The sequence below is a fragment of the Staurois parvus genome, unplaced genomic scaffold (assembly GCF_062004578.1).
Source record: "Staurois parvus isolate SC_StPar_1 unplaced genomic scaffold, SC_StPar_1.0 ptg000021l, whole genome shotgun sequence".
Lineage (NCBI taxonomy): Eukaryota > Metazoa > Chordata > Amphibia > Anura > Ranidae > Staurois > Staurois parvus.
The window spans coordinates 10,504,420-10,532,061 of record NW_028317817.1 but is presented as its reverse complement, the minus strand read 5'-3'; the positions used below and the strand labels follow the sequence as shown (position 1 = coordinate 10,532,061).

The following is a 27,642-nucleotide window of genomic DNA, read 5'->3' as shown; positions in this document are numbered from 1 at the left end:
ATTTAAAAGCTTAAATTATTCAGGTAAAACGCTAGTGAAATGCCAGCACTGTGCTTGAGTTCCACTTCTTGCAATGCGGAACATTATTTTGTAAGGGTAATAATTTATTTAAATAGGAAAAAAAGTGTCCTTTGAAGACATGCAGACAGTCTACAGATTTTAAATGAAGACATAGATGAGCCCGCGTAATGTAGACAATGACCGATCTGCTAGTCTTTCATTTATCATTGATAAGTGAGATTATTATATTTTCAAAGGAAGGACATATTCCTGTGATTGCTAATTCTGAGGAAGCCATGCAAATATGACTGGAGATGTGACAATAAGAGAAGTTGCTGAGCTCAGAGAAACTTGCTCTGTGCGTCTTCACAACTGCCGTGCTTGCCCTTGCTTTTAGTCAAAACAATCAATGTAGACATACTGTTAAATAACAGGAATTAATGCTGGGGCCAAGTAAGCATTTTTCTCTTGGGACCTCCTGTGTATTCCACATTGATGGTCTGATAAACCACATAGTAGAGACAGAATCAAATGCCTTTCTTATTTTAACCATCTGTATGACAAAGGTCAATCTTTTGCTGTATTTATAATAGCAAATATTTAGCAAGTATACTTCGACAGGTAATTGGTTGTCAGAGATATTTAATAATGCTTGTATCTTTTTTACCAGCATGCCTAGACTGACAATTTGGAAACTAGTGGTTGCCAGGGGGCATGTGTGAATGAGTATTTGTAAATGGCCTCAAGCTTGTGGGACCTGTTGAGCAGACACTAAGCTATATTTAATATAGGCTTACCATGGCATATCATTTCATATACTGTATGCATCAGGGTTTCTCAACCTAGGGTTCCTCCAGAGGTTGCTAGGGGTTCCTTGAGCAAAGGGCAATTTTTGCCTCTCAGACAAGTTCCGCACTGACACCATTGATATTTTTATCTATGTGCAAGAGGTTAATTCTGCCCAATGACCACAAGTGTATGGAACATTTTTCCACTGACCATCTCACTAATTTATCATGAGTTTAAGATATAGTCATTTTTATTAGGGGTTACCTAGGATTGGAAACGTATTTCAAGGGTTCCTCTGTGTCGAGAAAGGTTGTGCTACATCCTAATTTTGTCCTCAGTCCTTAACAATGTTCACACTGGTAGTAATTTATACAATATCAATTTGTTTGTGTGGTATTTATGGTGTGCTTGAATACTTTTATTCCTTATTCTGCACTGATAACCAGGATCCACTAAATTGTTACTCACTGGTCTTTTAAATAACTTTAAAGTGGCTCTAAAGCCTAAAGATTTTTTACCTTAATGCATTCCCCGCATTAAATGATAAGTTCACCTTTGGGAACATGTTTCAAGTTCCACCCATTTTTAGGATGGAACATGTAATATGTGCTCACTGCTGCAGCCTCTCCCCGAATTACCTCCTCTAGTGACAATGAGTCGGGAATCTTCTCCCCACACCCACTGCCACAATTTAATATAAAGAGCTCGGGTTCCCCCCTGCCCAGCCTCATCATTCATTCACAGAGTTCTGTGAATGGAAAAACTACAACTGAAACTCTAGATCACTGGTAATCTCTCTAGGTAGTTCATTGATGGTTTCTGTCATTGTGTAATTGCCTACCCATAGGAGGTACGAGCAGATAGCTTACACTGACAGTCTTCAGGAGCCTTGTATTCCACCTGCAATCTGCTGGTTGCGGGTGCAATGCTTTACAGGCGCCTAATAAAATAAATAAATGCACATTTTTTTACCTGTAAAAAGATGTGCATTATTTATTTATTTATTTTTTTTTTTAAGTTGAAGGTAGCTGTCTATAGCGGCTTTGTCCTCTCTCCCTGCTTCTGCTGACTTTGCTGAAGCAGCAGGAGCCATTTGCTCATAGCAAATGGCTTGCTATGGGGGCACAGAGCAGGTAAGTATAACATATTTGTTATTAAAAAAAAAATTAAACTACAATCTCTGTAAAGCTGAACTCCAGACAAAATAAAAATGCAGCATGTATACTTATTTATAATAAAACACATTGAATGACTTGATTGCAACCTCTAATCCCCTATACAGCATCACTTGGATTGGAAAAGGGAGGGTCATCAATAGAAGCCAATCATGCTTTGCTGCATGTACTGTACATGCTCTGAAAAGGAACAACCTTACCAAGGAAGAGAGCAGAGATACTGCCTTGTCTGTCTTTTACTGTTTCTTTACAGTCCATTAGCAGACTTCGGGCGTGGGGGGGGATGACCTAGCTGTGTTACTAAACCCCTGCGATGTAAATCAGGTCACCAGGCTTCTGTACTGTCTTGCAGGGATATGTAAATTGGTGAACAAAAATCCAAATAATTTGGTACCTAAAACAGCTCCCTCATATAATATATAGTACTTAGTTGTTTGCCTGGAGTTTAGCTCTAAACTACTTGAACGGTTTTGAAATAACATTCATTTTTGGGAGTCTGGCATCATACCTTTCAGTGTTAGACCAGAAGTGGCTTACTGTTTGGAAAAAAATCAACTGTGTTCTGTGTGTTCTGTGGATGTAAGGCTGAGTGCCTTTATTTACCAAAGATTATTCACTGAATTTAAATGTCAAATTAATTTAATATAGTCCTAGCAGAACACTAGGATGATGTAAGTAGCAGGCTTGTTGGAGAGAGTTTTTATGACATTTATGTGAACTGCCACATTAAAAAGGAATAAAAGACAAAATGAAGAATGAGCTAAGCCCACTTTGGCATCACAGCTATACTCTTGTGTGCACTGGGCCAGGATTCAAGATGACCTGTCTTACTTAAACATGTAGATACTATACCAGCTGAAACAATAGCACTAAATACCGTTTCAGCACGTGTTTAATTAGCGTTTATGTGTTTACTTCTGTGTGAATGGTAAGAGTCTTAACAATAGGCAATCAGGGGTGTCGTCTGGCCATTGGATTGTAAAACCACGTTTGTGGGCAGTTCTGCACCGGCAAATCACCAGGTGGACTGCAGAACCAGATATCAGCCATGGACATGCTTAGGGCTGAGGAATAGCTTACTGCTTCCCCAGAAGATGCCCAAAAACCCAAAAGGGGCAATTAAGACATTATTCTTTGAAAATTGGTTCTCAGTGGCAGGGGGGAACTCCAAAGAGAGTGTTGCTAACCACACAGGTCAGGGAAGCAGTAGAAGCCAGCAGACACATTGAGCAGAGAGCAGTATCTCCATCACTATGTGGGCACGGTGTTTTACTGTTCTTTACCCCACTGTTCACACTGAAAATCAACTCTCTATTCCCCTACTGGGTACTCCAAATCCCAAAGCAGTGCAGATAGTGATCCTATAGAGGTTCTAGGTTGAGACAAAGATCTACCCACTAATGCTGAAATATCTATCAAACACTTAGAAACTACCTTTCATCAGAACATTAGTGAAATGAAGGTAAAAACAGGGGAGAATTTTTGTCCTGTAAACTAAATGTAAACTTTTTAAGCCTCAAAGAATAAACCAGTAAGGCATGATCACAAAATTGAGGAACGTATACTGCAGCTTGATGACTTTTTAAATAGAAGCCATCTCTCTAACATTTGAATCAACAGACTCCCTGAGGCCAATGAAAAAAAGGATTTAAAGCCCAAACTTAGAGACATCTTGATATCTATTTTGGTGGACACATCAAAGTGCCCTATTGCATTTGACAGAGCCCTGGTCCCTAGAAATAATGATGATATATTTAAGCTGTACAAGTATTCAGACAAGGAAGCTATCACATGGGCTATGAGAAAGAGAAGGTTTGTTTCATTTTTGATGGGGCGCAGTTATACTTCTTTCTTGACTTGTCCAGATGCACATTCATGGTGAGGTGAGCTTTGTGACCCATGCTGGAAGTCCGCAGACAGGACTTTTCACTTTGTTTACTTTTTCGTGCTTAGACTTTCCTATTTCTTACCATTAAATTATAACTAAAGGCAAAACGTTTTTAGTTTTGAATAGGGGGAAATTATTTTAGAACACCTGTCAGTTTTTATTGCTGTCTGTGCCCCTGTTAGGGAGATTCACCTTCTCTATTTGTCCTGTTTACCATTGGCAGTGAAAGTAAAAGATTATTCCAAATTTTGGGTTGTCCCCAGAAAAGTAATAGAGGGGAAATCTTCCAATGGGCACACTTAGTTTGCAGGGATATCCCCTCAATTCCTCTTTCAGCTATGGAACAGGATGTTAAGGTAAATCTCCACATTGGAACAAAGGCAAAAATAAACCTTATTACAGGGGTTATAACCCTCCTTTACTTTATCCAAAATGAGAAAAAAAAAGGTTTTGCCTGTAGTTCTACTTTACCCAGCGACCTCTACCTCCTTTAAGTTTAAACTTTGGAGAGTTTGAGCTTGGTGTTTTTTTTATCTTCTAGCTCTTTCCTGTAATAGCGGACTTTGCATCCCAAATGTGGGATGATATTCCTTCATATCAGCTCTGGGGCAGAAACCTGCTGGTTTATCCTAGTTTCCAGACGTGATAAGTGAACTGGGTGCAGCATGAACATTTGTATTTCTGTTCTTCTTTGGTTGGGTTAGACAACAGTTTCAAGGTGATACAGATTCAATATCACAAAACACAATTCATGGTGTTCTCCTACAGCCAGAACACACCAGGCCAATGTAAGAGAACAGAATTAATCTTGAAACTGTAAGGTATCACTGGGGGGCCCCTCCCTCCTGCCAAGTGCCCCCAGGGCAAGCAGCAAGCAGGCCCCCACCCGAGCTGCTGCTTTGCATGTCCATTCACACACATAGCCATGTCTTGGCCGCACCCCTCTCTCTCCTCATTGGCTCAATGGCTGTGATTGACATCACTGGATCGAGCGGGGGCTCAGGTAAGTATTGGTGGGGCTGCTGCACACTGAAGGTTTTTTTATGCACGAAGGTAAAAAACCTTGAGTCTTTAGGACCACTTTAATAGTGCAGCCTGAATACTGTAAATATGCTCTGCCTAACCACTGGCAAGTTGGCAAACAGCTCAGTCCTGTCTGTGTTGGTGCCTTTTCCTCTGGACAGAGCACTCTTTTCTAAATGGGGGACACATCCACTCCATAAGGAAAAACTTTCCTCTTGGCACAACTCCTTGCATGATGATGGCAACAGTAACACACTATGATGGTCAATAGGCCTGTCACCAAACTGAAACTGTGTTAAATTCCTCCGGGTAACCACCCAGTCCTAGATCTCTCCCCTAAGAGTGATGGTAATGTGGAACAACGTTGCAGCCTCTGCACTAATGTAGGTAACAGAATACTGGAACAACAAAGAAACTGGAACTGCAAGATACCGTAACCGTCCCGTATAGTGATATAGTCTGAGATGCACAGAAGCCAACCACTCACTCTGCAGTAGTAAATCAGCAACAGCACACATGGCCTTAGGCTTTCCAGAACATTCACCCCAAATGCAATACTGCAATCACATGGCTTTCAGCAGCAAAATCCTTTGTAGCTTTCTCCAGGCAGCAGATGGTCTCTCTCCCTGCAGCAGCGTTTGTCTCTCAGGCTCACTCCTCCAGCAGCGGAAACAGCAATAGCAGAGCTTCTGTACACAGTAGCACAGTACTTACAGTGGTTAGTCTCTCTCTGGGGCAGCGATGCATAGCATGTGGTCCAGTACCTCTGTATAGCAGCAGGATGTGTCCATCTCTTTCTCTCCTGCAGAACAGTTTCTTCTGGTTGCTGCCACATGCCTTCTGGCAGCTTTCCCAGCAGGCTCAACAGTAGCAGCCCAAAATCCCTCCACAAGCTTCTGTCAGCTGTCCAGAAAACACAGACAGTTGCTTTCCTTGGGCCTTCTATTCTCCCATCCGGTCCAGTGGGTGGGGAGATCTCTTGCCATCCAATCAGAGTGATTTCCCAGCAGGCTAAACAGCAGTAGCCATGAATCCCTGCCACCTGTGGCTAAAGTCTTTCCAGCCAATCATGTTCCAGATTCCTCCTGGCCTGTCAGTAGTCAAGTGAGAGATGAGCAGTGTAGGAAGGCCCTGCTTAATGAGACAGTGGCCAGATCCTCACAGGAAACCTTAGTTTACTCTAATGTCCTACCTGAGCTTACCCTGCTTTTCATACATTAATGCTTTATAGGTAATTCTTCTACCAGAAGAACAAAGGATGAGCAAAAGCTGTACATCATCCCTGCCTCTCCAGCCTATAGCACAAAAAGTCAACTCAGACAGGCAATATGTAATGGTCAAAGGAATCCTTCATTATCAGAAGGTCACCTTTGCCATGGTTTATGCAACTAATAAGCAGCAGCTCACCTTCTTGAATAAGATTGTTCATGAATTACTTAAGTTCTCAGAGGATGTACTGTTTGTGGAAGGAGATTTCAATGTGAACTTGGATCCTGTACTCAATACCTCCTCCAGGAAATCTATTATGTCATCAGAAGCTTTGAAACACTTTAGAAAAGATTTTGCATATTATGCGACAGTTTACCAGTCCCACTCTAGAACTGATTTGATGTTGCTAGATTATAAATCTTTGGACGTGTTAAAGTTATTCACCCGATTACTTTGTATGACTATGAATCGGTCTTCACACACCTGAAATTTGCAAATTGTTTAAGGAAGTGGACATGAATATTAAATTAAAATTTTCTAGACTATGTAGGTGTGAAGGCTCTAGTACATCAGACCATTCAGGCTTATAAAATATCTTGGAGGAGGTGTCAAAGAGGACTATTTAAGTTGTTCATAAGACTGTGATTAGAGGCAAATTAATGGCCCAAGGGTCAAGGCTTAAGAAGGAGAGGCAGGCCCACATTCCTAAACTAATTCAATGCTTGGAAGAGGTGGAACACAGAGCAGTGGAGGGGAACTGGAGAGTCAACAGTTGATTCAACTGTGTAAGCAACTGTGCACATAGTTGGATCAAAAGTCAAAAGGAAACTTTTTATGGCCCCCAAAGGTTTAATGAACATGAAGTAGTAGTTGCCTGCAAGAGCCCATAAAATGGGTGGATAAACTGTACATTACCAAATTAACCACATCCTCAGGGGATCAGATTGTGTAAATTTCTTGGATAGCGGACAATTGTATGACTAAGATTAGGAGTTATAAAAAAATAGAATAAAACTTCTGGTGCAAGAGAAAAGAAGAGATTCATGATTAGGGATTAATTGGAGGAAATGATATATCCCATTAAACTTTGCATTCTCTAGAACAGGATATTATGGTAGAGGGGATTTCTAAGACGCTAACTGTGATGGGAAAAAGTCTGGGCCTGGATGACTTCACCAGAGCCCATTAACTAAAATTTTCAGAGTAATTATTAGATTGCGTGTGTATACTTTATTTTGATCCAGAAGGGTAGGAAAGTGCCTCCTAAAACCCTCTTGGCTCATAACACACTTTTTCCATAGAAGGAAAAGAATGCCACCAAATCCTAAAACTATAGCCCCATGTCTCTTTTGAACAGGGATGCAAAGATGTTGGTTAAAACAGTCAGAATAAAACCATCATTAACAAAACTGGTACACTGGGACCAAGTGGGTTTTATACCGCAAAGAGAGGCCAGGGTCAGTGTTCAGCAGGTACTTTCCAATTACCACTGGGCACAGGCATGTACTGTATCCTTCCCAGCTAAATTCTACCCACAGATGCTGAAAAAGCTTTCAGTAGGATTGACTGATTTTTTAAAGACAAAGCCCTGCAGCGTCTACATTTTGTGGATAAGATGCTCTTCTTAATCAGCACCCTGTACAGTTGCCCCTCAGTAAGGATAAAAGTCATTAACACTTCTCAGGCCATTTTCTCTTTAAAATGGTACACAATAGGGATACATATTGCCATTATCATTTATATGGAGGGGACAGAGAGCAAGGTTTGTTTTCTCCATATTGCTGAGATATAAAGATACAGGAGGATTTGGTCCGACAGAAATCCAACTTTATTAAAGCAGTCACTCTGTTGGAAATAATAAACTGTAATTTCCATACCTGAGATAAACCATAGGTTCCCCTAGAAACGTCTATGACAGGCTCACCTCATAGTATAGCAAATTATCTGTGTTTACCTTTCCCCTTATACTCTCCACTCTGAGGGAATGGAATACATTGAACAGTAAACATTCCCTTGTTCCTGCTTGCCCCCTTTCCTTTAGCCCCCCATTAGGAGGATTTCCATGGTGAGAGTAGGAGATGGGGGGCAAAAGAGGTGGGGAGAGCAAGGGGGAGGTAAGATGGGGTGACACAATTGACTCAGCCACAATTGACTGATTGTTTACACAATTGACTCCCAAAGGGCACCGTCTCAGCTCATCTTAGGTTCAATCGCAAAGCTTATTCTCCCCACAATCAATCAGCCAGCATCTGAGCTTACTCATTTTTTTTTAAATCTGATGCTGGTGCCCAGTGCCCCTTCCAGAATTCAACAGCATTTTAAATTTGCAACCTTTCCACAGGCTCAATGTGCACAATCTCATTGATTATGGGCGGACACATTCAGTTGCCAGCTCACATCTCCTACCACCAACTAGCATACCACCATCACAGAGCTGAGGAGGTGTTTCAGAGCACTCCCCTTGACTCTGTGCTGGTCTGATGGATGGTAGAATAGAAAAGTAAACATATATAGATGGTGCATGTGGGTGGATAAGCTTAACAACTAATAGTCCATGAGCAGGAGTAGCATGAAAAAAGTCCCAGCAGTTCCTTGAGAATGGACCACACACTGATGGCAGCTTCTCATGGACCAAAGCGGCAACACAAGAACAAGAGAGGACACCGATTTGGGTGTAGCATAAAAATACAAGTTTATTGAAAGCATACAAGTGGTGACTCACAAGTGATGACAAGTGATGTCAGTGCCAAGAAGAACAGGAAGAGTGTGTGGCTTAGCCACTTCTAGCCGGTGAGACCCTGTGTTCCATGGCTCACTGTTTGTTCCTGCTTCCAGATCTCCCCAGCAGCTCATATGAGTGATATGCACATGTATCCTGCTCAAATGTGAGTTGCCACTTGTATGCTTTAAATAAATCTGTATTTGTATGCTTCGCCCAGATGAGCACCCACTTTTGTTCTTGGCTAGAGTAGGAAAAAATGTTAGGCAGGTGCAGACAGCATTGGGACATCATTGGGATGTAATGATTTACAAAGCAGATTTTTCTGGATATTCTTATGACCATTCAAATCCAGATGTTTTCTTTCAGAAGCTGTGTTTCGCTTGTAGAAAGCATTCTAGGCAAAATGGCAGAAGTTCTTCAGGGGTGGACCCTTATTGCCAGACATGATTCATAGATTTAAAAAATTACCACTTTGTCAAAGAAAGGTGAAATTTCACTCCACCAGCAACAGACTATTAATATATCATATTTTCACTGAAGGACTTAGGCTGCGTTTACACTAGCTTTGTCAGCAGGCGTCAGACAGGAGTTTGGGAAGCGTTCTTAACGCTTCTCAAACGCCTATGAAAATTCTGTACATGGCAGCACACAGTTTCAGTTCACACTGAAGCGTTAACGTTGCGTCACGGCAAAACTGGCGCCTCATGTTGAGTCAGGAGGAGTTGAAGCCTCCCATTCAAGTCTATGGTGCCACTCCTCAAACGCCTGGCAGACGTTTGCAGTGCGTTTGCGACGCAGTTACAAGGCGTTTGCGGAGCGTTAATACCATTTACCTTCATTAAAGGAGTTTGTGGTGCAGTTTTAACGCTTGGCAAACGCCTATCAAATGCCTCAAAACCACGCAGTGCGTTTGGGGAGCATTTGAGGAGCGTTAAAAACGCTTCCCAAACACCTGTCAAATGCTATAGGATCGTTTAGCAAGAGTTAGAAATAAAGTCAAGTGTGAACGAGCCCTTAGTTGACCTTCGTATCTGTGATCTTCAGATTTCAGGTACTGAGCATGGAAAAGCCTAACGAGAAAGGTCCAAGAACCGCTACTTCTGATGTTCTTTAGGCTTCGCTGAGTAAACCATTCTAACATCCCCATAAGCAAATGTACTTCTGTCAAAATTTCTGTTATGCTGTTTTTTTGGCAAAAAATGGGTTAACAAGAGTAGATGCAATAACCATCTAATAGAAATGAGGTGTATTTACATTCTCTGTCAAGTAATACCATGCAAAATAATAATCTCTCTACAAGCTGAATTACCCTGCCTAGACCCATACATCAGTAATATATGCAAAAAGACTTTCCATTAAGGCCTCTAGCTTCTCTGTAACAATAGCACCTACTAAAGTGTCACAGGCCACAGCGGCCTTTTCTAAAATAAGCAGAAGCGTATATATTTCTTAATGTGTTGGAATTAGACACCGCATTACAACAACAGATTATCTGGAATATAGACATTTTCCCCTTTCCATCTCTCTTCTAGGTATGGTTATTACATTTGCATTTTGTGTGGGACACTGTGCATTATGTGTAATAGAATATGTGTCAAACTCAATGGCATGATAAAGTAATCTCATATAATACTGATGAATATTTTGTTCACACTTGCTGGTTTCATGCAATGTCTTTTTTCCAGATGGATAAACTATTGCCAAATGATTTCCTGCTGTAGGCTCTGCATTGTGTATCTCTTTACCATGCACTATTTCTATGGACTGGATAAACTGGCTATTAAATTTAATTACAGCCCGAATGACTGCACATCTTGATTTTTCTTTCCCTTCCCTGATCTCATTTCCTCTTGATGGGCTGCATTTTGCCCAGGTCTTTCAGGATTAAATAAAATAAATCTGAAGAATGTACAGGCTCACTTACTGGGAGGAATGTCTTAACGGGCACAGAGGCGACTGTTAACCTGCTACCCCCAGACTCTAGAAAAAAGAGTATTTCAGAAGCCATTGCTTTGCATTGATAAATCTTGTGACAGAAGAGTCCTTAACCTGCACACTCTCATCACAAAGCTTTGATTTTTATCAGCTGCCATGGCCGGGGTTTTATATGATGGAAATGACAGCTTTATACGCAGTAAGGAGGGGAAAGTAATTGTTGGTGAAGCTGTTTCAATGCATCCATCTTGCTCTGAACTTGACACGGCAAGACCTCTACAACTACACATAGGCAAGTTTATACCTAGTGCCATCATAATCATAATAGGCCCAATATCTAGACCACTTACTCACATAGATGGATGTTGCCTATACCAGAGTATTAACTGTCCAGTTTCTGCTGCAGTGCAAATGTTTCCCTTGTAAAATGAAGAAAGCCTGGACTGGATGCATTTAGAGCATGCAGCACAGCTAATCACTAGGAATTAGAACCATAACAAAGCCTCAGATTTAATAAAAAAGGTTTAAAGTCTTAAAGTATTACTGAAGCCAAAACTTTTTTTTCGATAGAGTATGGAGTTTTTTAATTGCTTTTTTGTTGTCTATGTCCCATTGTAAAGCTCACCTTTCACTTCCTGCCTCAGAGACACAACAAGATGTAGAAGATGTAAGGGAAAGCTCACCAAAGTAAGAGGATATCCCTTTTAATTACATTTTTTAACAGTTGTGACCAAAATAGGTATCTTCAGGTTAAGGTTATGCAAGAATTACCCTCACCTCCTGGTCCAATAACAACTTATAATGTTGGATTTCCCATCAATTTCTAGGATGACAATGGTGACTAGATTAAAAAAAAAAAAGACTAAATATTTCTAGGCTGCATACAGTGCTAAAAATTTGAAAAAAAAAACGTTAACATTATACTACACTCTATCCAAAACTAGAATAAACACCGTCACTTGTTGAAGGCTGGTAGCTCAGATAAACTTCATTCTGCTCTAGCAAAGTTCAGATTGAATGATCGCAATGCTTATTAGCTTTTATTGAACTGACCTATGGATAAATAGCGTCTGCTAATTATCGTGCCTGCCTAATGAAGTAGGAATGAATGAACACTAATAAATGAGGGATGTATCTAGTAATTCCTCCAGTTCACACCTGGCATATTCCCAGTTTCATGAAGTGAATGCTTTCAAATTAATATGCTGTTGTAGACAATTATAGTGCATTATTAATTTGCCAGTTATTCTAAACAGTAAACTGCAGCTGAAAACCTTTGGTGTTCAAAACAGATACACTCATTGGCCACTTTATTAGGTGCACCTTGCTAGTACCGGCTTAGACCACCTTTTACCTTTAGAACGGCCATAATTTTTCATGGCATAGATTCACCAAGGTGTTGGAAACATTCTTCAGAGATTTTGGTCCATATTGACATGAGTTATTGTTGCCTTTCTATCGTCTCGAACCAGTCTGTCCATTCTCCTTTGACCTCTGACATTAACAAGGCATTTTCGTCCACAATACTGCTGCTCACTGGATATTTTCTTTTTTTCAGACCATTCTCTGTAAGCCCTAGAGATGGTTGTGCGTGAAAATCCTTCTTCCCCATTCTGATGCTTGGTTTGATCTTCAGCAAGTCATCTTCACCACATCTAGATGCCTACATGCATTGAGTTGCTGCCATGTGATTGGCTGATTAGTGATTTGTGTTACCAAGCAATTGAACAGGTGTACCTAATAAAGTTGCCATTGAGTGTATAAAAGACGGCAATTAATGATGTTTTCTATTCATTAACATACCTGAACTTATCCTGATATCAGCCTGTTATCCACTGCACAAAATTGGGAGTGAGTTAGTGATTTGTGCCAATCAACCTCACTGCAATGCACATGTGGTGATAGAAGGTGAGGGATGACTTTGTTAGTTTGTTGCTGCTCCTTCATTGTCCATTAAGCAGAGTATGCTATTGTAGTGTAGGTCAGGAACAGTGCTGTCCAATGTGGAATTCACAAGATTGACTGAACAGATTACCAAATTCTTAGGCAGGTAATGTTTCCCAAGTGTGTATTTCTGGTTTATTTTTAGAGGTTTTAAAAGATTTTTTTAACAAAGCTGGAACTCCAGGAATCAAGCCACTTTGTAAAATGTACTGACAAATTATGAGTGAAGTCCAACAAGATGTACCTCATGGACTTATGTCTTTAATTTACATCTGACACTTTTATGAAGCTCTGGGAGTACAGCTGTAGCTTAGTACACAAAGCATCTAAGCCTGCCCCTCCCCTCTGCTGTTCATTCACAGAAGCCTTTATATTTTGTGAATGAGTTCAATAATACAAATCACTTTGTTAATGGGGGGGGGTGCAGAAACATCGACTGTAGATGCTGGAGCTGAGACCAGAAGGTCCAGCATCGGAGAGCCAGAAGTTTATCAATAGCTATGCTTATGGCTCTCAGGCAAAATATTGGTTGTAATTTAACCCCTTGGTACTGAGCATACTCAAATTAACGGCCCCACTGCAATGGGCTTTTTTCCATGGGGCCACTAATTTGCATACCTGTCTTCGTGCTGGGAGTGCACCACACGGTATGCTCCCAGCACAAAGACGGGTGTCAGTGACAGCCCCAGGTCCTGTTCTAATGATCGGGACCCGGAAACTCCCGATTCCAGGATCACTGTGAAAGCCTCTGATTGGATATCACAGTGAGCAGTCACTGTAAAGAGAAAATAAAGTGTTTGTAAAATAATAATAATAAATAAATTAAAATAATAATATAAAAATAAATAAATAAAAATACAAAGATCTAGGTTTGATCTAGGTCAGTGCCAGGGTTAGTGTTTGGGTCAGGGTCAAGGGTCAGGGTCAGTATTTTTTTTTTTTTTTAAATGTTTATATTAGTATCAGTGGCAGGAGAAAAAACAAAACAAAATGCACACTATTGTTTCTGGGTCATACTACAGGTACAAACAACAAGTAATATACACATATGTGGTATCACTGCGATCATTAGGAGCAGTAGAAATTATTTTGGGTTGTTCTTTGGTGATTGGTTATGGTAGTATCAAGAAATATACAACTACATTTTTTAAAAAAATGTTTTTTATTTTACTATTTTGTGTAATTTTTTTCTTTGATAATAGAAAAAAATCAGGAGATATTCATTACCATTTACCACGAAATTAAATCCTAATTTATCCTGAAAAAAAACAAGGTATAATCCAGCTGGATGCACAAAGTAGTTGTGATGATATGTACAGTTTTGCTAACACATGTCAAAGTTGCAAAATTGTGCTTAGGCTTTAAGATTTGTTTTACCCTCAGGCATGAAGGGGTTAAAGAGATCCACAAGGAGGCATGTATTGTACCTAGTTGGACTTAACCCCTTGTAATCTAGCACATTTTGCAAAGTGGCTGAATTCTGGGAGTTCAGCTTTAAATTCAATTTATTGAATATTCAGGTATTTGTTCAATGACCATGATGTTATTAGTTCCTATTGAATTGATCCTAAAAATTGTTCTATGGCTCCTTTCACTGTATATATGTGACAGGACAGCTCTGAAGTCCAGTCCCACCTGATACTGAATATTGTTTGCTAGCAAAGTAATTCTTATTATAAACAGTATTATTTCTCTTACTCCATGTACAGGTTCTCAGATTATGTATTATGAACCATGGTGAATAAACTTGTACACATAGCATATGTTTATCAAAGGAATGATTTGCAGGCCACTCTTGCTAATAATAACCACAAAAATAATAATAATGGTGGTTGTAGATGTTATAGTCATCAGTAGCAGCAATTACAGTATAATCTTTAAATTGTCCAGTAATTAAGTATGTATTTGTACCGTTCATTAGAGCAGTTACATGACCTAGTTAATGCCCCATCCTTAACCCTGTGTCCCTTGTTCCCTTTCACATTTTCTTTGAAGGGGTTGTGTATAGTTAGGTTATGTTCTGATGATGGGGAATCTTGTGTAACCATCTGTGGTTTTATGAAAATATCTGTAATTATTATGTACCGTATTTTTCGCTCCATAAGACGCACCTGACCATAAGACACACCTAGGTTTTAAAGGAGGAAAACGAGAAAAAAAATATTCCTTACCAATGGACTGCAGACATAGTACAAGAGGTGACCAGAGACTGCAGACATACTACAGGAGATGACCAGAGACTGCAGACATACTACAGGAGATGACCACAGACTGCAGACATAATACAGGAGATGACCACAGACTGCAGACATAATACAGGAGATGACCAGAGACTGTGGAAATACAACAGGAGACCGTCAGAGACTGCAGACATAGTACAGGAGAGGACCAGAGACTGCGGACATAGTACAGGAGATGACCAGAGACTGCAGACATACTACAGGAGACTGTCAGAGACTGCGGACATAGTACAGGGGATGACAAGAGACTGCAGACATAGTACAGGAGATGACCAGAGACTGCAGGCATACTACAGGAGACCGTCAGAGACTGCAGACATAGTACAGGAGATGACCAGAGACTGCAGGCATACTACAGGAGACCATCAGAGACTGCAGACATAGTACAGGGGATGACCAGAGACTGCAGACATAGTACAGGAGATGACCAGAGACTGCAGGCATACCACAGGAGACCGTCAGAGACTGCGGACATAGTACAGGAGATGACCAGAGACTGCAGGCATACTACAGGAGACCGTCAGAGACTGCAGACATAGTACAGGGGATCACCAGAGACTGCGGACATAGTACAGGGGATGACTAGAGACTGCAGACATAGTACAGGGGATGACCAGAGACTGCAGACATAGTACAGGAGATGACCAGGGACTGCGAACCTTTGGGGAGCGAGTACCCAACTTTGACAGGTACCCGCTCCCACTTCTGTGGAGTTGTCCTCCCCCCCCCCCGTAGTCTTCTGGGACATGTGACAGGTCCCAGAAGACTACAGGGCCATTCACAAAGTGCGGCGCTTCTCGCACATGGGCAGTGGGCACCTGGCTGTGAAGTCGCAAACTGTCACAGCTGGGTGCCCACACTAAACATGCCGACGACATCAAGAGAAGACGGTGAGGACACCGCTGGATCGAGGAACAGGTAGGACCACTGGAAGTCTGCAGGTTCTGCTGCACAGAGCTGAGCAGCTGGCCCGGTATTCTAACACAGCGGCAGCGGGAATACCGGGCCGGCCGCTCCATATTCGCTCCATAAGACGCACAGACACAGGGGGAAACAGTGCGTCTTATGGAGCAAAATATACGGTATATTGTTCGGTTTCACAATCCTCATTAATATATGTGTTTGTATGCGACCATTGTCCTGTATTTTATATGAAAATGAAACAGAATTGAATCATCTTTGTTGATTATGTTGATTAAGTGTTCTTATGAAGAAATAAAATTGACATGAAAAGATTAAAATATATCGGCTATCTATGTCTATGTTGATGTTAACCTGAGCTGAATAAACTCAGTTGAGTAGTAAACTATTTAGTTGACCTGGAATGACAAAACCCATCATGTTTTGTCTTTTTGACAAGGGCTGTAGGTATATAACAGCTGGAGTCATAAACTGTTCCAGATATAGACTAGTAAATTGCTGTATGATGATTAAGCCTATAATGAAGATTGCCGTTAGATTCAAGTGTATTTTATAAAGTAGGTATGACGTCATTGTAAACACCTTAATATACTGTATCTTTTCAGCAAAAATATCTAGCTAACTCTCTTAAATTGTTGCTTCTGCAGAACTCCAGTGCTGATCACCGTGTTCGGCTAGACCTTGGGCTTTGGGATAAATTTAGTGAACTTGCAACAAAGTGCATTATTAAAATAGTGGAATTTGCAAAGAGGTTACCTGGATTTACCAGTTTGACCATTGCAGATCAGATCACGCTTCTAAAAGCAGCATGTCTGGATATTTTGGTGAGTTTTGCTGATTATTTTACCTTTTCTAATTTGTTGTACTAAATGTTTCAGCTATGGCTATATTCATATCTCTGTATTGTATCATGATTGAGTAGAAAGTCTGCATGTTATCTATCAGCATTAATATAGAAATGTTAACAGCAAGAATTTCATGGTTTGACTGAGGGAGTCCATCAATGGCTGCCACAAAAAGAATCACAAACCAAAAACCCTATGTATATCATTTTTAATATTCAAACCAAACTTCCCCCATCCATCCATGATTCCATGCTTTATTTTGCTGAGAAATCACTTTAAAAAACAACCCCTAGCATTTCTGGATGTGGCCATCTTGAGTAAGGGCAGATGATTGATGTAGCATTTACTTCCTGGAATCCATCTACCCTTAGCTTAGGCATGCAGGCAGAAGGGTGTACTTATCTGAGAAAGCCCCTCCTCTCCTTCTGAAGACTCCTGGGATGTATGATATCATTTGTCTAGGCTTAGAAACCAGGAAGTAACTGACGAAATGTAAAAAAAAAAGTTTAAAACAAGTAAATATGATATACTTTCCTATGTGTTTATTAATGCTAGCAGCATAAGGTTTACAAATAACCAATTTTGACTGAGCGAGTGAAGCTCTGCTTTAACACTCAGAAAGAATCAATTTGATGAAACAGTGTTGAGGCACAGATTTGTACCTCTACCGAAGGCCCAACTTGTTATCTTGATATGTCAGTTTCTAATATCACTAATATCGATGTTATTTACATTTCTACTTTGAATAACTGACCCCATCTGTGACTAAAAACCGGGAAGTCTTTACCTACTGTCATAAGGGTTGAAATACAGACTCAGTGCACTTTAAAGAGATGTGGAATGGTACCTAGAACTATTGTATTCAGTAGGGAACTCCCTCGGAAGAAATCTGTTAAGTACTCCCCTCAAGCAGATATTTCTTTGAAGTCTTCTGTTTCATACTTGCTTCAAGTGGCCATGTGCTATTGCCTTGTGTTCAGTGCTTGCTTCAATGAAACATGTGCTATAGCCTTCCTTCTTTTTATTCAGTTCATTGAGCAGTTACTGTATGTCTTCTACCTTCTGTTAAATGATTACCCTGAGCAGACATGTTCTTCTGCCTTCCGTGTCATCCTAGGTGGTCATGTCCTACTACATTGCCTTCAACATTTGCCTGAGCTGGACATGTCTTACATCTGTCTATTCATTGCTGGCAAGAGGCAGATGTGTTTAACTGCTTTCTTTAGGTGGCCATGTCCAACTGCCTTTCATTTTATGTTTGCCTGAATCAGACATGCTCAGCTGCCCTCGGTTTAGTGCATACCTTAGACAGAAAGGTGCTGTTTAGGACTCATCAACATGGGCATCCTAAATGTCTAGTGTGAATTCCGCCATACAAAAGCATTACATGTTTTAAGACGCATTTAAAAATTAGCTCCAAAAGCATCCATATGCAAGTATTTTGATGCCCATCTGCATAAGGCCTTACTGTTCTCATCCAGCAGGCATATTCTACTGTCCATTGCTTTCTCCTAGTCGGCATGCAGCTTTAACCCATGTCCATCACAATACATTTACTAAGTGGAATATATATTTCAAATGAAGCATGAGCACTAGGCTCATGCACTCTGCTACTGTAATAGGCCAAACATGCAATAAATACATATCCATGTACCAATACCTACATTTTTTGAGGTGTAATGCAAAAAAGTGTTGAGCATTTGTGTTACTGTGGATTATGCATAATGGTTATCATAAGCAAGATGGTGGCTATGCACAATATGTGTAAGCATCATGTTCAAGTGAATAGTAATGGTGAAGCACTTAATTTGGTATTATTAAGTCATTTATTGCAATGAACAAAAGTTGTGTTAACGTTTATGTATACTTTACGGTTATAAGATTTAAATTTCCTGTGGTGATTTTAGCTAATAGATGCTTTCTGGTTGCTTTGGATTAGTGTTGTTTGTGCTGTCATATACAATAAGTCTGATAGTGCCTTTTAGGCATTTTTATTATTCATACAAGGTAATTTTATTCAGATTATCCATATAGGGAACTGTGGTCTTTGCTGGAAAGCTGTTTTAGTGATAATGGTCAAACTGGCAAATACTTTAGATAGGAATATTTGGAAGATTCTAACCTTACTAAAAAAGTAATTGTTATTGCTGTTGTCTCTATTTGAGATATTTTGACTCTGTACCTGCCCCAATGACAGGGGCAGTGAGAGGAAATCTTTCCAACCTCAGATATCAATAAAAACCTAATAAAATATCAATGAAGAGAGCACTTGAGTATACAATGGAGGGGTGAGCCTTAATGACAAAAGGTGGGTGGATCAATGTAGATAATGGATGCGTACATTATTTAAAGAGGCCAACTCATTTTGGACAATTAGTGGCCCCTTTATACACTGTAGTTGCCCTGAAAAACTTTAGCTAACAATAAGCACAACAATGATCAAAATTGATCGCTCTGCCTTTGATCATTGAGGTTTGCTAAAGTCAGTATAGCACTCAGTATACTGACTTTAGATTTACTTTCTACTCACTTGCATTGCAAGCTACCTGGTTTCCTTCTGCTACCTGACAGACCTTTTTTTACCTAAATATACCAGTTTTTAGTTAAATCAAAGACACCCAATCCCGTTTGTCTAAATCAAGTAGTTACATTTCTTGGCTGTATGTAATGCAATTCCTATGCTCATACATGTGTTGTGAATATCAAAATATGATGCATTTACTGACTCTTCACTCTAGATTTTAACGTGAATGTTTCAAGCCATTTCCTGTAAGAAGCTTTTCTATAAAAATAAAGAATTTAAAAAAATCAAAGACACCCACCAGCAAAGGACTTTAAATGTACCTAAGAGGCAGGTTATAATAGCCCAAAAATATAATTACAAAAATATCTAATAGATCTAATAGAGCAGGTAGATGTTTAGTTCTGTATTCTTTTTTCATTTTTTGTGGAACCTGCCTAGGCTGTTTGAGACAGGTTTTGGCCACAAGTATCAACGACCCGATTTTAAATCTATGAAGTCCATAAATCAACTGATTTTGAATATGCACACTGTTAACCACCCAGTCCTGGAGAATTGATGACAGACCGCAAAACAAGTCAAGAAAATGGTTGAAACAAATACTAGTGGATTTGAAATTTCAAGTTTCTATGCATGCACTTTGTGTATTTTATGAAATGTAAAATTATTTTATTAAGGAAGAAAGAATATATTTTAAGTATGTACATTTTATGTTGTAATTTTGGGTTATAATCTTCCTTTTGGGTATGTTTAAAGTCACCTTATTGCTGGTGGGTACCTTTCATCTAATTCATTTTTTGGGATGGTACTTTTGAAGGCGTAAGTAGGTTTTGACTTGGATTCCAATTCTTCTTACTGCAGTTTTTAATTAATTCCATAAATTGTTACGTTTACTATCCATTGGGGTCTTTTGATGCAAGTAAAATTGAATTTGAAAAAAGTACAGTATAGTGAAAAACACCAACCCTCTCTAGTTTGAGTCTAATAATTATAATGATTAACAGCCCCTGAGGTATCCTGTAACCTCGAAGGATCATAGTATCTGTTATTAATCATGGTCTGAGTTAAAGATAAAAAAATCAAACACATTTTCCTCTTAGAGCATAGTGACAATGTTGCCCTCCACTTCATCTCAAGTCAGGAGCAATAGGGGATAAGCTCTCATGTCTGACATTGATATATGGCGTAAACAGAGGAACAGTGTAAAGCTATCCTCTGATCTATTGAGACTGCCCTGAGGTCTTCTGTCCCTGTGAATTCATTCATACTGTATGCTCTTATCACAGGCCTTGTGTGTGTGGTCTCTCTCCACAAGACATAACTATATATCACTGATTGCATGCCTGTCATTATTACATTATTACGATAAGTCAACGCCGCCTCCCCATTAATCTGATACTGCATGCTGTGATTTATTGGGTAAACTACTCTTTTTTTCCACACTTCTCTGTTGTCACTGTATTTGAAGTGAACAGCATGTGGACAAGAATACTCAAAAATCGAACTTGCTCACATCATGCCAGCATGAGGGTCATATTCATACTATAATCTTCAACAATGTATCTATTTATTGCTCTAGTTGCCTTACTAATTGGAGCCTCCTAAATATGTTATGATTGTTTCAAAACTACAAAATGTGGTTATTATTAGTAACATTTCATTCATCATATGTAAAAATTAGCGCCACTCAAAAGCTTCCCATTTGTGCTTCCTTCAGTTCTCTTCCCACAATGGGTGCCAGCCCCTCTAGGAGCACATCTCACTCTATGGAACAATCACAATAGCAAAATTAGAGGGCACACACCACACAGATCAACCAGTAACATGTACAAATCTGGAACATTGCTGCACTCATTGGTATCTTTATTGAAGCATTAAAATGTCACAAGTATGACCGACACATTAAAAAGGTGACACAATTCATGCTAAATTCAGCGCTTACTCAATAGAGGTTTGAGTAAGCACTAAATTTAGAGCAAAACATGTCACCTTTTTTTGATGTTCCTGTCATACTTGTGATGTCATTTTAATGCTTCAATAAAGATACCAAAGAGTGCAGAAAATTCCGGATTTGTGCATGTTATTTGAATCTAACAAACGAGCTGTGCAGCACCCTGGGATCCAGTTCACAACATGTGAGAGTCGGTCACTCACCTAGAGCGGCATTTTTTTTACTTTACATACTGTAGATCAACCACATCTGCCGGTGAACTAACAGAGGTTTCAGCTACAGCTCCTGCATCTTGGCTATACGTTTCACCCAGATTGGGCTTAGTTAGATATCTGTGAGATATTGTTGTCATGCAGCTTATTTGTGTTTCACTTCAATCTTTAGATGTTCTTCATTTCTGCTGTTTGCGCCCTAAACCTGTCAACTTGTCGCACATTTATACCAAATAATTTCTATCATATGACAGGTTATTCATCATATATGGCAGTACACAAGTCCTGCTAAAAAAAAAAAACCCTTCAAAAAACTTTGGTAGCAGCATGATAGTAAAGTGTCTGAGAGTAATGTAATGAAAAGTAATTCTAAAACTTCCAAAGTATTTTGGTTCTAATTATTCTGGAAGGCGGAATGATAGATTACTGTATTAGACTCAAAAGCTGGCTCAGAGTACAGGCAAGGGTATTGCAAAGGGGTAAGACTACAGGAACTGTAGTTAGGTGTCAAAGTGGTTAACCCCTTAATGCCGGCGCCTCCCGCACCTTTAAGGGGTTTCTGACGCCGGGAGGCGGGGCAGGGTTTAGGGTCATGTGACCGCCGTAATTGGCTGTCATGGCAGTCACATGATCGGAAAGGTCCCGATCGCAAGGAGAGATCGGGACCTTTCCGTGGGACTCCGTCACTTGCTGGGAACGCGCAGTGTGCTCACTCTAAGCACATGTTTGTTTACAAATGGTACGCAAATATGCGGCTGCTCGGCTTCAAGGCCCAGCCTCCGAGAGGTCGCATATTTGCGTACTGTCATCATTAAGCGGTTAAAGGATAGCTTTTCCTGCGGGGATTGGTGAGGAATAGGAATCATACGATTCTCCTGAAATCTGTTGGATTCTACCGAGCACAGCCATTTTCTCCAGCCTGCCTGCACTGCTGACCATTGTTTGAAGTGATCACCTCCTCCCTGTCCCGGGATGAAGATCCTGTAGTATTTTCTGTGCCATCCATGCATTCTGTGCTGTGTGTGCACTTCAGCAACTAGTGATTGGACTTGGAGGGGGGAGGATCTCCTGCTTCTCAGGCTGGAATTTCATTAGGAGGAAATCTGACATAGAGCACAGGAAGTTCTCGGAAGGAGGACACACGGAGCTGAATCTGCAAGCTCCCTTTGGGAGCCATCTGCATTCACAGAGCAGCCTTTCCCAGTGTGGCAACACTTCCTAGCAGTGAGGGGTACCTGACCAGATCTGACCAGACCCATATAGGATCCTTGATGTCCTGTGGCTACCAACTTTTATGCGCATTGTGATTGCGTATCTGGTGAGTGCGCAACCTTTACATAATATATCACCTCATTCACGGATCCTAGCCACTGGATTTTTGAAGATCATATGGGATCTCATCTGCACTTGCACTATGGACTGTTTTTGTTTTAGCACACAACACTCATTTGTCACTATTCAGTGACTTTTTTATCTGCACTTTGTCACTTCATTTATGTGATTCATTGTATGTATTATATTGCATTTATACATGAAATTTACTTAGCTGATCATTTTAGCGCTGCACCCTATATTGTTTGGTTAAAGGATAAGTTCACCTTTCAAGCAGAAATAATAGATGCACATTTTTTTGCAGGTAAAAAATTGTGCATTTATTATATTTGCTTGAATGAACTTGCACCATTGCACCAGTGATCAGTAGATTGCTGGTGCCATGCAGGTCTCCTGCAGATCTGTCAGTATATCTGCTTGGCCGTACGGGATGTACTGGCAAGCAGATATACTGACATGAAGAATCAATGAACTACCACGGTGCTGCACAGCCACTGAGGCTGTCGGAACTTGTAGTTCATTCATTCAGGAGTCTTTAAATGAATGATGTGGCCTTACTGCTGTCACAGAAAGGGGGGGGATCAGGCGATGGCTGCAGCACTGGGGACATGTTATATGTTCCACCCTAAAAATGGGTAAAACATGATCCCAAAGGTGAACTTATCCTTTAACCCTTTGGCCCCGGCACCTCCCAGCTCTTTAAGGGTTTCAGAAGGCGGGTCAGGGTTTTAAGGTCATGTGAGCGCCGTTATTCACGTCACAGCGGTCACATGATCGGGAAAGGTCCCGATCGAAAGAGGAGATTGAACCTTTCTGTGAGTACCGGACATGTGTGCTGGGAGCATGCAGGGCGCTTGCTCTCAGCCCATAAGTATTTCTTAATTGCACGCAAATGTGCGGCCACTCGGCATTAAGGCCCAGACGCCGGAAAGCCGCACATTTGCTTGCGGCCGACAAGGAGAGGTTAAACCAACGAGTTCAAAGAATATTTAAAGTGTAAATCCAGAAAAACTTGCTTTGGATAGAGTGTTCTCTCTGTACCTGCGTAGGTTTCCTCCCACACTACAAAGAAAAACTGGTAGATTAATTGGCTCCTATCTAAATTGACCCTAGTGTATGAATGTGAGCTAGGGACTTTAGATTGTACGCTCTATGAGGGAAGAAACAGATGTGACTGTGTAATTAAATATGTAAAGCGCTTTGTAAATTGAATGCACTATATAAGTACCTGTAATGAATAAATACTGGGAGAACGGATTGCAATAAATCCCTAACAAAAGTTCTAACCCTTCCTGCGCTTTATCTTTTAAAAAAAGGACTGGATTTCTTCTTCAAGCAGTGGCTGAAAAAGTCTTGACTTTAAAAGATAAATTTGATTTAAACAGACATTATATTCATGGGATGAAAAATAGCGTGTTTCATGTACAACACAGAAACCATATCAAAGCACATAAATACTACCTATTAATTATCTTCATTCAAGGACTTTTGAAGCTTATTGATGGAAAGTCATCACTGATTCAAGGGATCACAAGAATCACATAACATTTTCTATAATTGCATGATCCTTGTGACATAGCTATAGAGAAATCAATACAGAAACAAGCAGATAAGAAGAATAATTTGCATAGGAATATAAACATTTTTCCTGAAATAACTGGAGTGTTCTTATGCCTGGGCAAAATAAAAGAAACATGTTCAGTAAATTTCCCAATGTCTTTTTAAAAATGCTTCAAATGCACAAATTATTATTATTATGCAGTATTTATATAGCGCCAACAGTTTGCTCAGCACTGTACATTACAATGGGGGACAATACATGAGACAGTACAGTAACAATACAGTGTGAAACACGAGGGGTTCGAGGGCCCTGCTCCTTGGAGCTTACAATCTAGGAATATACCGTACCCCTTCTTTGATCTTCCAGAAATCAAGTGAGCTCTTAAAGTGATACTAAACTGAGTGTGTATTGCCATCATTCATTCACATAAATCATATATATTATGCCAGTGTATTTTATTTATTTAATATACTCCAAGTACCTTATTCCTGCAACTTTGTGATGTAGTTTTTCCCTGTTCTTTGGCATTTGCAGGGATAGATACTTGGGAGGGGCTTCTATCACTGTATCACTGATGTATACTGTCAACAGTATGTGTCTGTACAGCCCTGAGTGGTGCTGCGCCGGTTACATAACTTAAAAAAAAAAACTGTTTCAGAAGAGCAATTCAAATTAAATTATAAATATCAAAAAGCTGTTTTACAGCTCCCTCTAAATCTTTATTGGACATCACTTGTGTATTTTTTGTGCATTAATATGGTTTAGACAGAAGATGATTGACATCAGACAATTTTGTTTTGTTCAGACAGTATCTGCATCAAAGTTTACTCTTTTTTTTACTTTACAGGTATTAGCAATTATATTTGATATACACTATATTGCCAAAAGTATTGGGGCACCCTTCCAAATCATTGGATTCAGGTGGTCCAATAACCTCCATGGCCACAGATGCATAAAATCAAGCACCTAGGCATGCAGACTGCTTCTACAAACATTTGTGAAAGAATGGGTTACTCTGAGGAACTCAGTGAATTCAAGCGTGGTACAGTGATAGGTTGCCACCTGTACAATAAGTCCATCCATGAAATTATGGTATTATAACAAAGTGGAAGCAACGGGGAACAACAGCAACCCAGCCACAAAGTAGTAGGCCACATAAATTGGGTGGGGTCAGCGCATGCTGAAGTGCACAGTGCCTAAGAGTTGCCAACTGTCTGCAGAGTCAATAGCTAAAGACCTCCAAACTTCATGTGGCCTTCAAATTAGCACAACAACAGTGCGTATAGAGCTTCATAGAAGCACGTCACCACTGGACTCTAGAGCAGTGGAGACGTGTTCTCTGGAGTGATGAATCCATTCTCTCTGGCAATTTGATGGACGTATCTGAGTTTGGTGGTTGCCAGGAGAACGTTACTTGCCTGACTGCATTGTGACAAGTGTAAAGTTTGGTGAAGGGGGAATTACATTGTGGCATTGTTTTTCAGGGATTGGGCTTGACCCCTTAGTTCCAGTCTAACACTTAAAGCGTTAGCATACCAAGACATTTGGACAATTTCATGCTCCCAACTTTTTGGGAAGTTTGCGGATGCCCCTTCCTGTTCCAACATGACTGCGCACCAGTGCACAAAGCAAGGTCCATAAAGACATGGATGAGTATGTTTGTGGTGGAGGAACTTGACCTGGACTGCGCAGAGTCCTGACCTCAGCCCAATGGAACACCTTTGGGATGAATTAGAGCCTGCGAGGCAGGCCTTCTCGTCGGACATCAGTGCCTGACCTCACAAATGCGCTTCGGCAAGAGTGGTCAAACATTCCCATAGACAAACTCCTAAACCTTGTGGACAGCCTTCCCAGAAGAGACAAAGCTGTTATAGCTGCAAAGGGTAGGCCGACTCAACATTGAACCCTACAGACTAAGGCTGGGATGCCATTGAAGTTCATGTGCGTGTAAAGGTAGGCGTCCCAATACTTTTGGCAATATAGTGTATATAGTGTACTGATTTATATTATTTTGTGAGTTTCCTAGTGAATGTAATCAGTCAAAGACAAAGAGAAGGAGGGAGGGGAGGGTCATTTATCACTGTGTATATGACCACATGTGTGACTCTAAATTCACATGGGCTGCACAGATAAGAAAAAGAAGGAAATGAACAGCTTAGAAAAGAACTGAAACTGGAGCATGCTCAGTAAAGGGCTACAGCTAGTCTACACAAGTAAAAAAAGTACTGTTGCTGTAGCTACTTAAATTGGAACCAAACCAACCAATTTAACTGTTTCACAAAACAGTTACATTAACGCCATGCCTTTAATGATAATGGTTATAATTACTAGTGTGCTTATGTTAGCTGTCAACTGAACTGTCAAGTCGTCAAATGGCTGCTATCATAGCTGATCACATATGATCATCTAGAGGGTAAGATGGCAGCTTGCTTCACTGTAAAGACTAGGAGGGCTTAGTTCCACCTTAAAAAGTGTTAACAGGAGGTCTGCTTTAATTTGCTAGTCAAGTTTATCCAAATCTGCTAGAGCATCTGACACTACCCTCTCCCCAGAGTGATAATGCTGCTGTCCACATCTATCTCTGTTGCTCCTCCAGTTCATTGGGGGGGTACCCTAAGATAGGAAGAGTGTTATGGGCCAGATCACCAGGTAAAAATAAAGGATAAAAAACGAACAATTAGATTGTAAGCTCCAAGGAGCAGGGCCCTCCTAACCCTCTTGTATTGAACTGTATCGTTGCTGTTTTGTCTCCCTTTAGCAAACTGCTATAACTGGATAATAATAATAAAAATGAATACAGCTACCACATTTAACCACTTGCCCCCCTGAGGATTTACCCCCCTTCCTGGCCAGGCCATTTGTTGCGTTACGGCGCTGAGTTACTTTAACTGACAATTGCGCGGTCAATCAACGCTGCACCCAAATGAAATTTACTCACAAAACGCGTCAGTGAGGAGCCTTGCCGTGCTGACGTCACACTGCCGAGGTCGCATGTTGGTCCGGCGGCCATCTTTAGTTCACATGTAAGCTGGATTTCTTTTGTTTTTGTTTCTGCTTGGATTACTTTACTCAATAAAATACTATACTATATGATTCCTGTCTGGTGGCCTGGTTTACTGAGCCATATTTAAGGAGGAAGACTGACATCTATTAGTACTGTGGCTGGGCTGAATTGGGTATTAAGGAGCAGTTTCTTCCCCACCCCCTGTGCTGGGTTGGTCTGTCGGACGTGTGGAGTGATTCCCCTGCTGTATGAGTGTGCCAGTGGAGCCCCCTTCTGCCTTTGACCAGATCCATGATGACCATCAGGGTTCTGTTTGGATAATATTACTACATGCGCATATGACTTGCGCTTCTGGTAAGAGCAAGCACAT

At 40.5% G+C, this 27,642-nt stretch overlaps 1 protein-coding gene across 7 annotated transcripts in view; it reads left to right on the top strand.

The window, feature by feature from the left end:
• The window catches only part of RARB (retinoic acid receptor beta), a 960,987-nt gene that overhangs the window by 859,571 nt on the left and 73,774 nt on the right, over positions 1 to 27,642 (top strand). For 6 of the 7 annotated variants that reach the window (XM_089690911.1, XM_089690935.1, XM_089690926.1 and 3 more), the window contains one exon: positions 16,494 to 16,670. The exons of the other annotated variant lie outside the window; for it this stretch is intronic. In XM_089690911.1, coding sequence (XP_089547037.1) covers positions 16,494 to 16,670 — 177 coding nt within the window. The remainder of the gene's footprint in view (positions 1 to 16,493; positions 16,671 to 27,642) is intronic. 7 annotated transcript variants of the gene reach the window in all.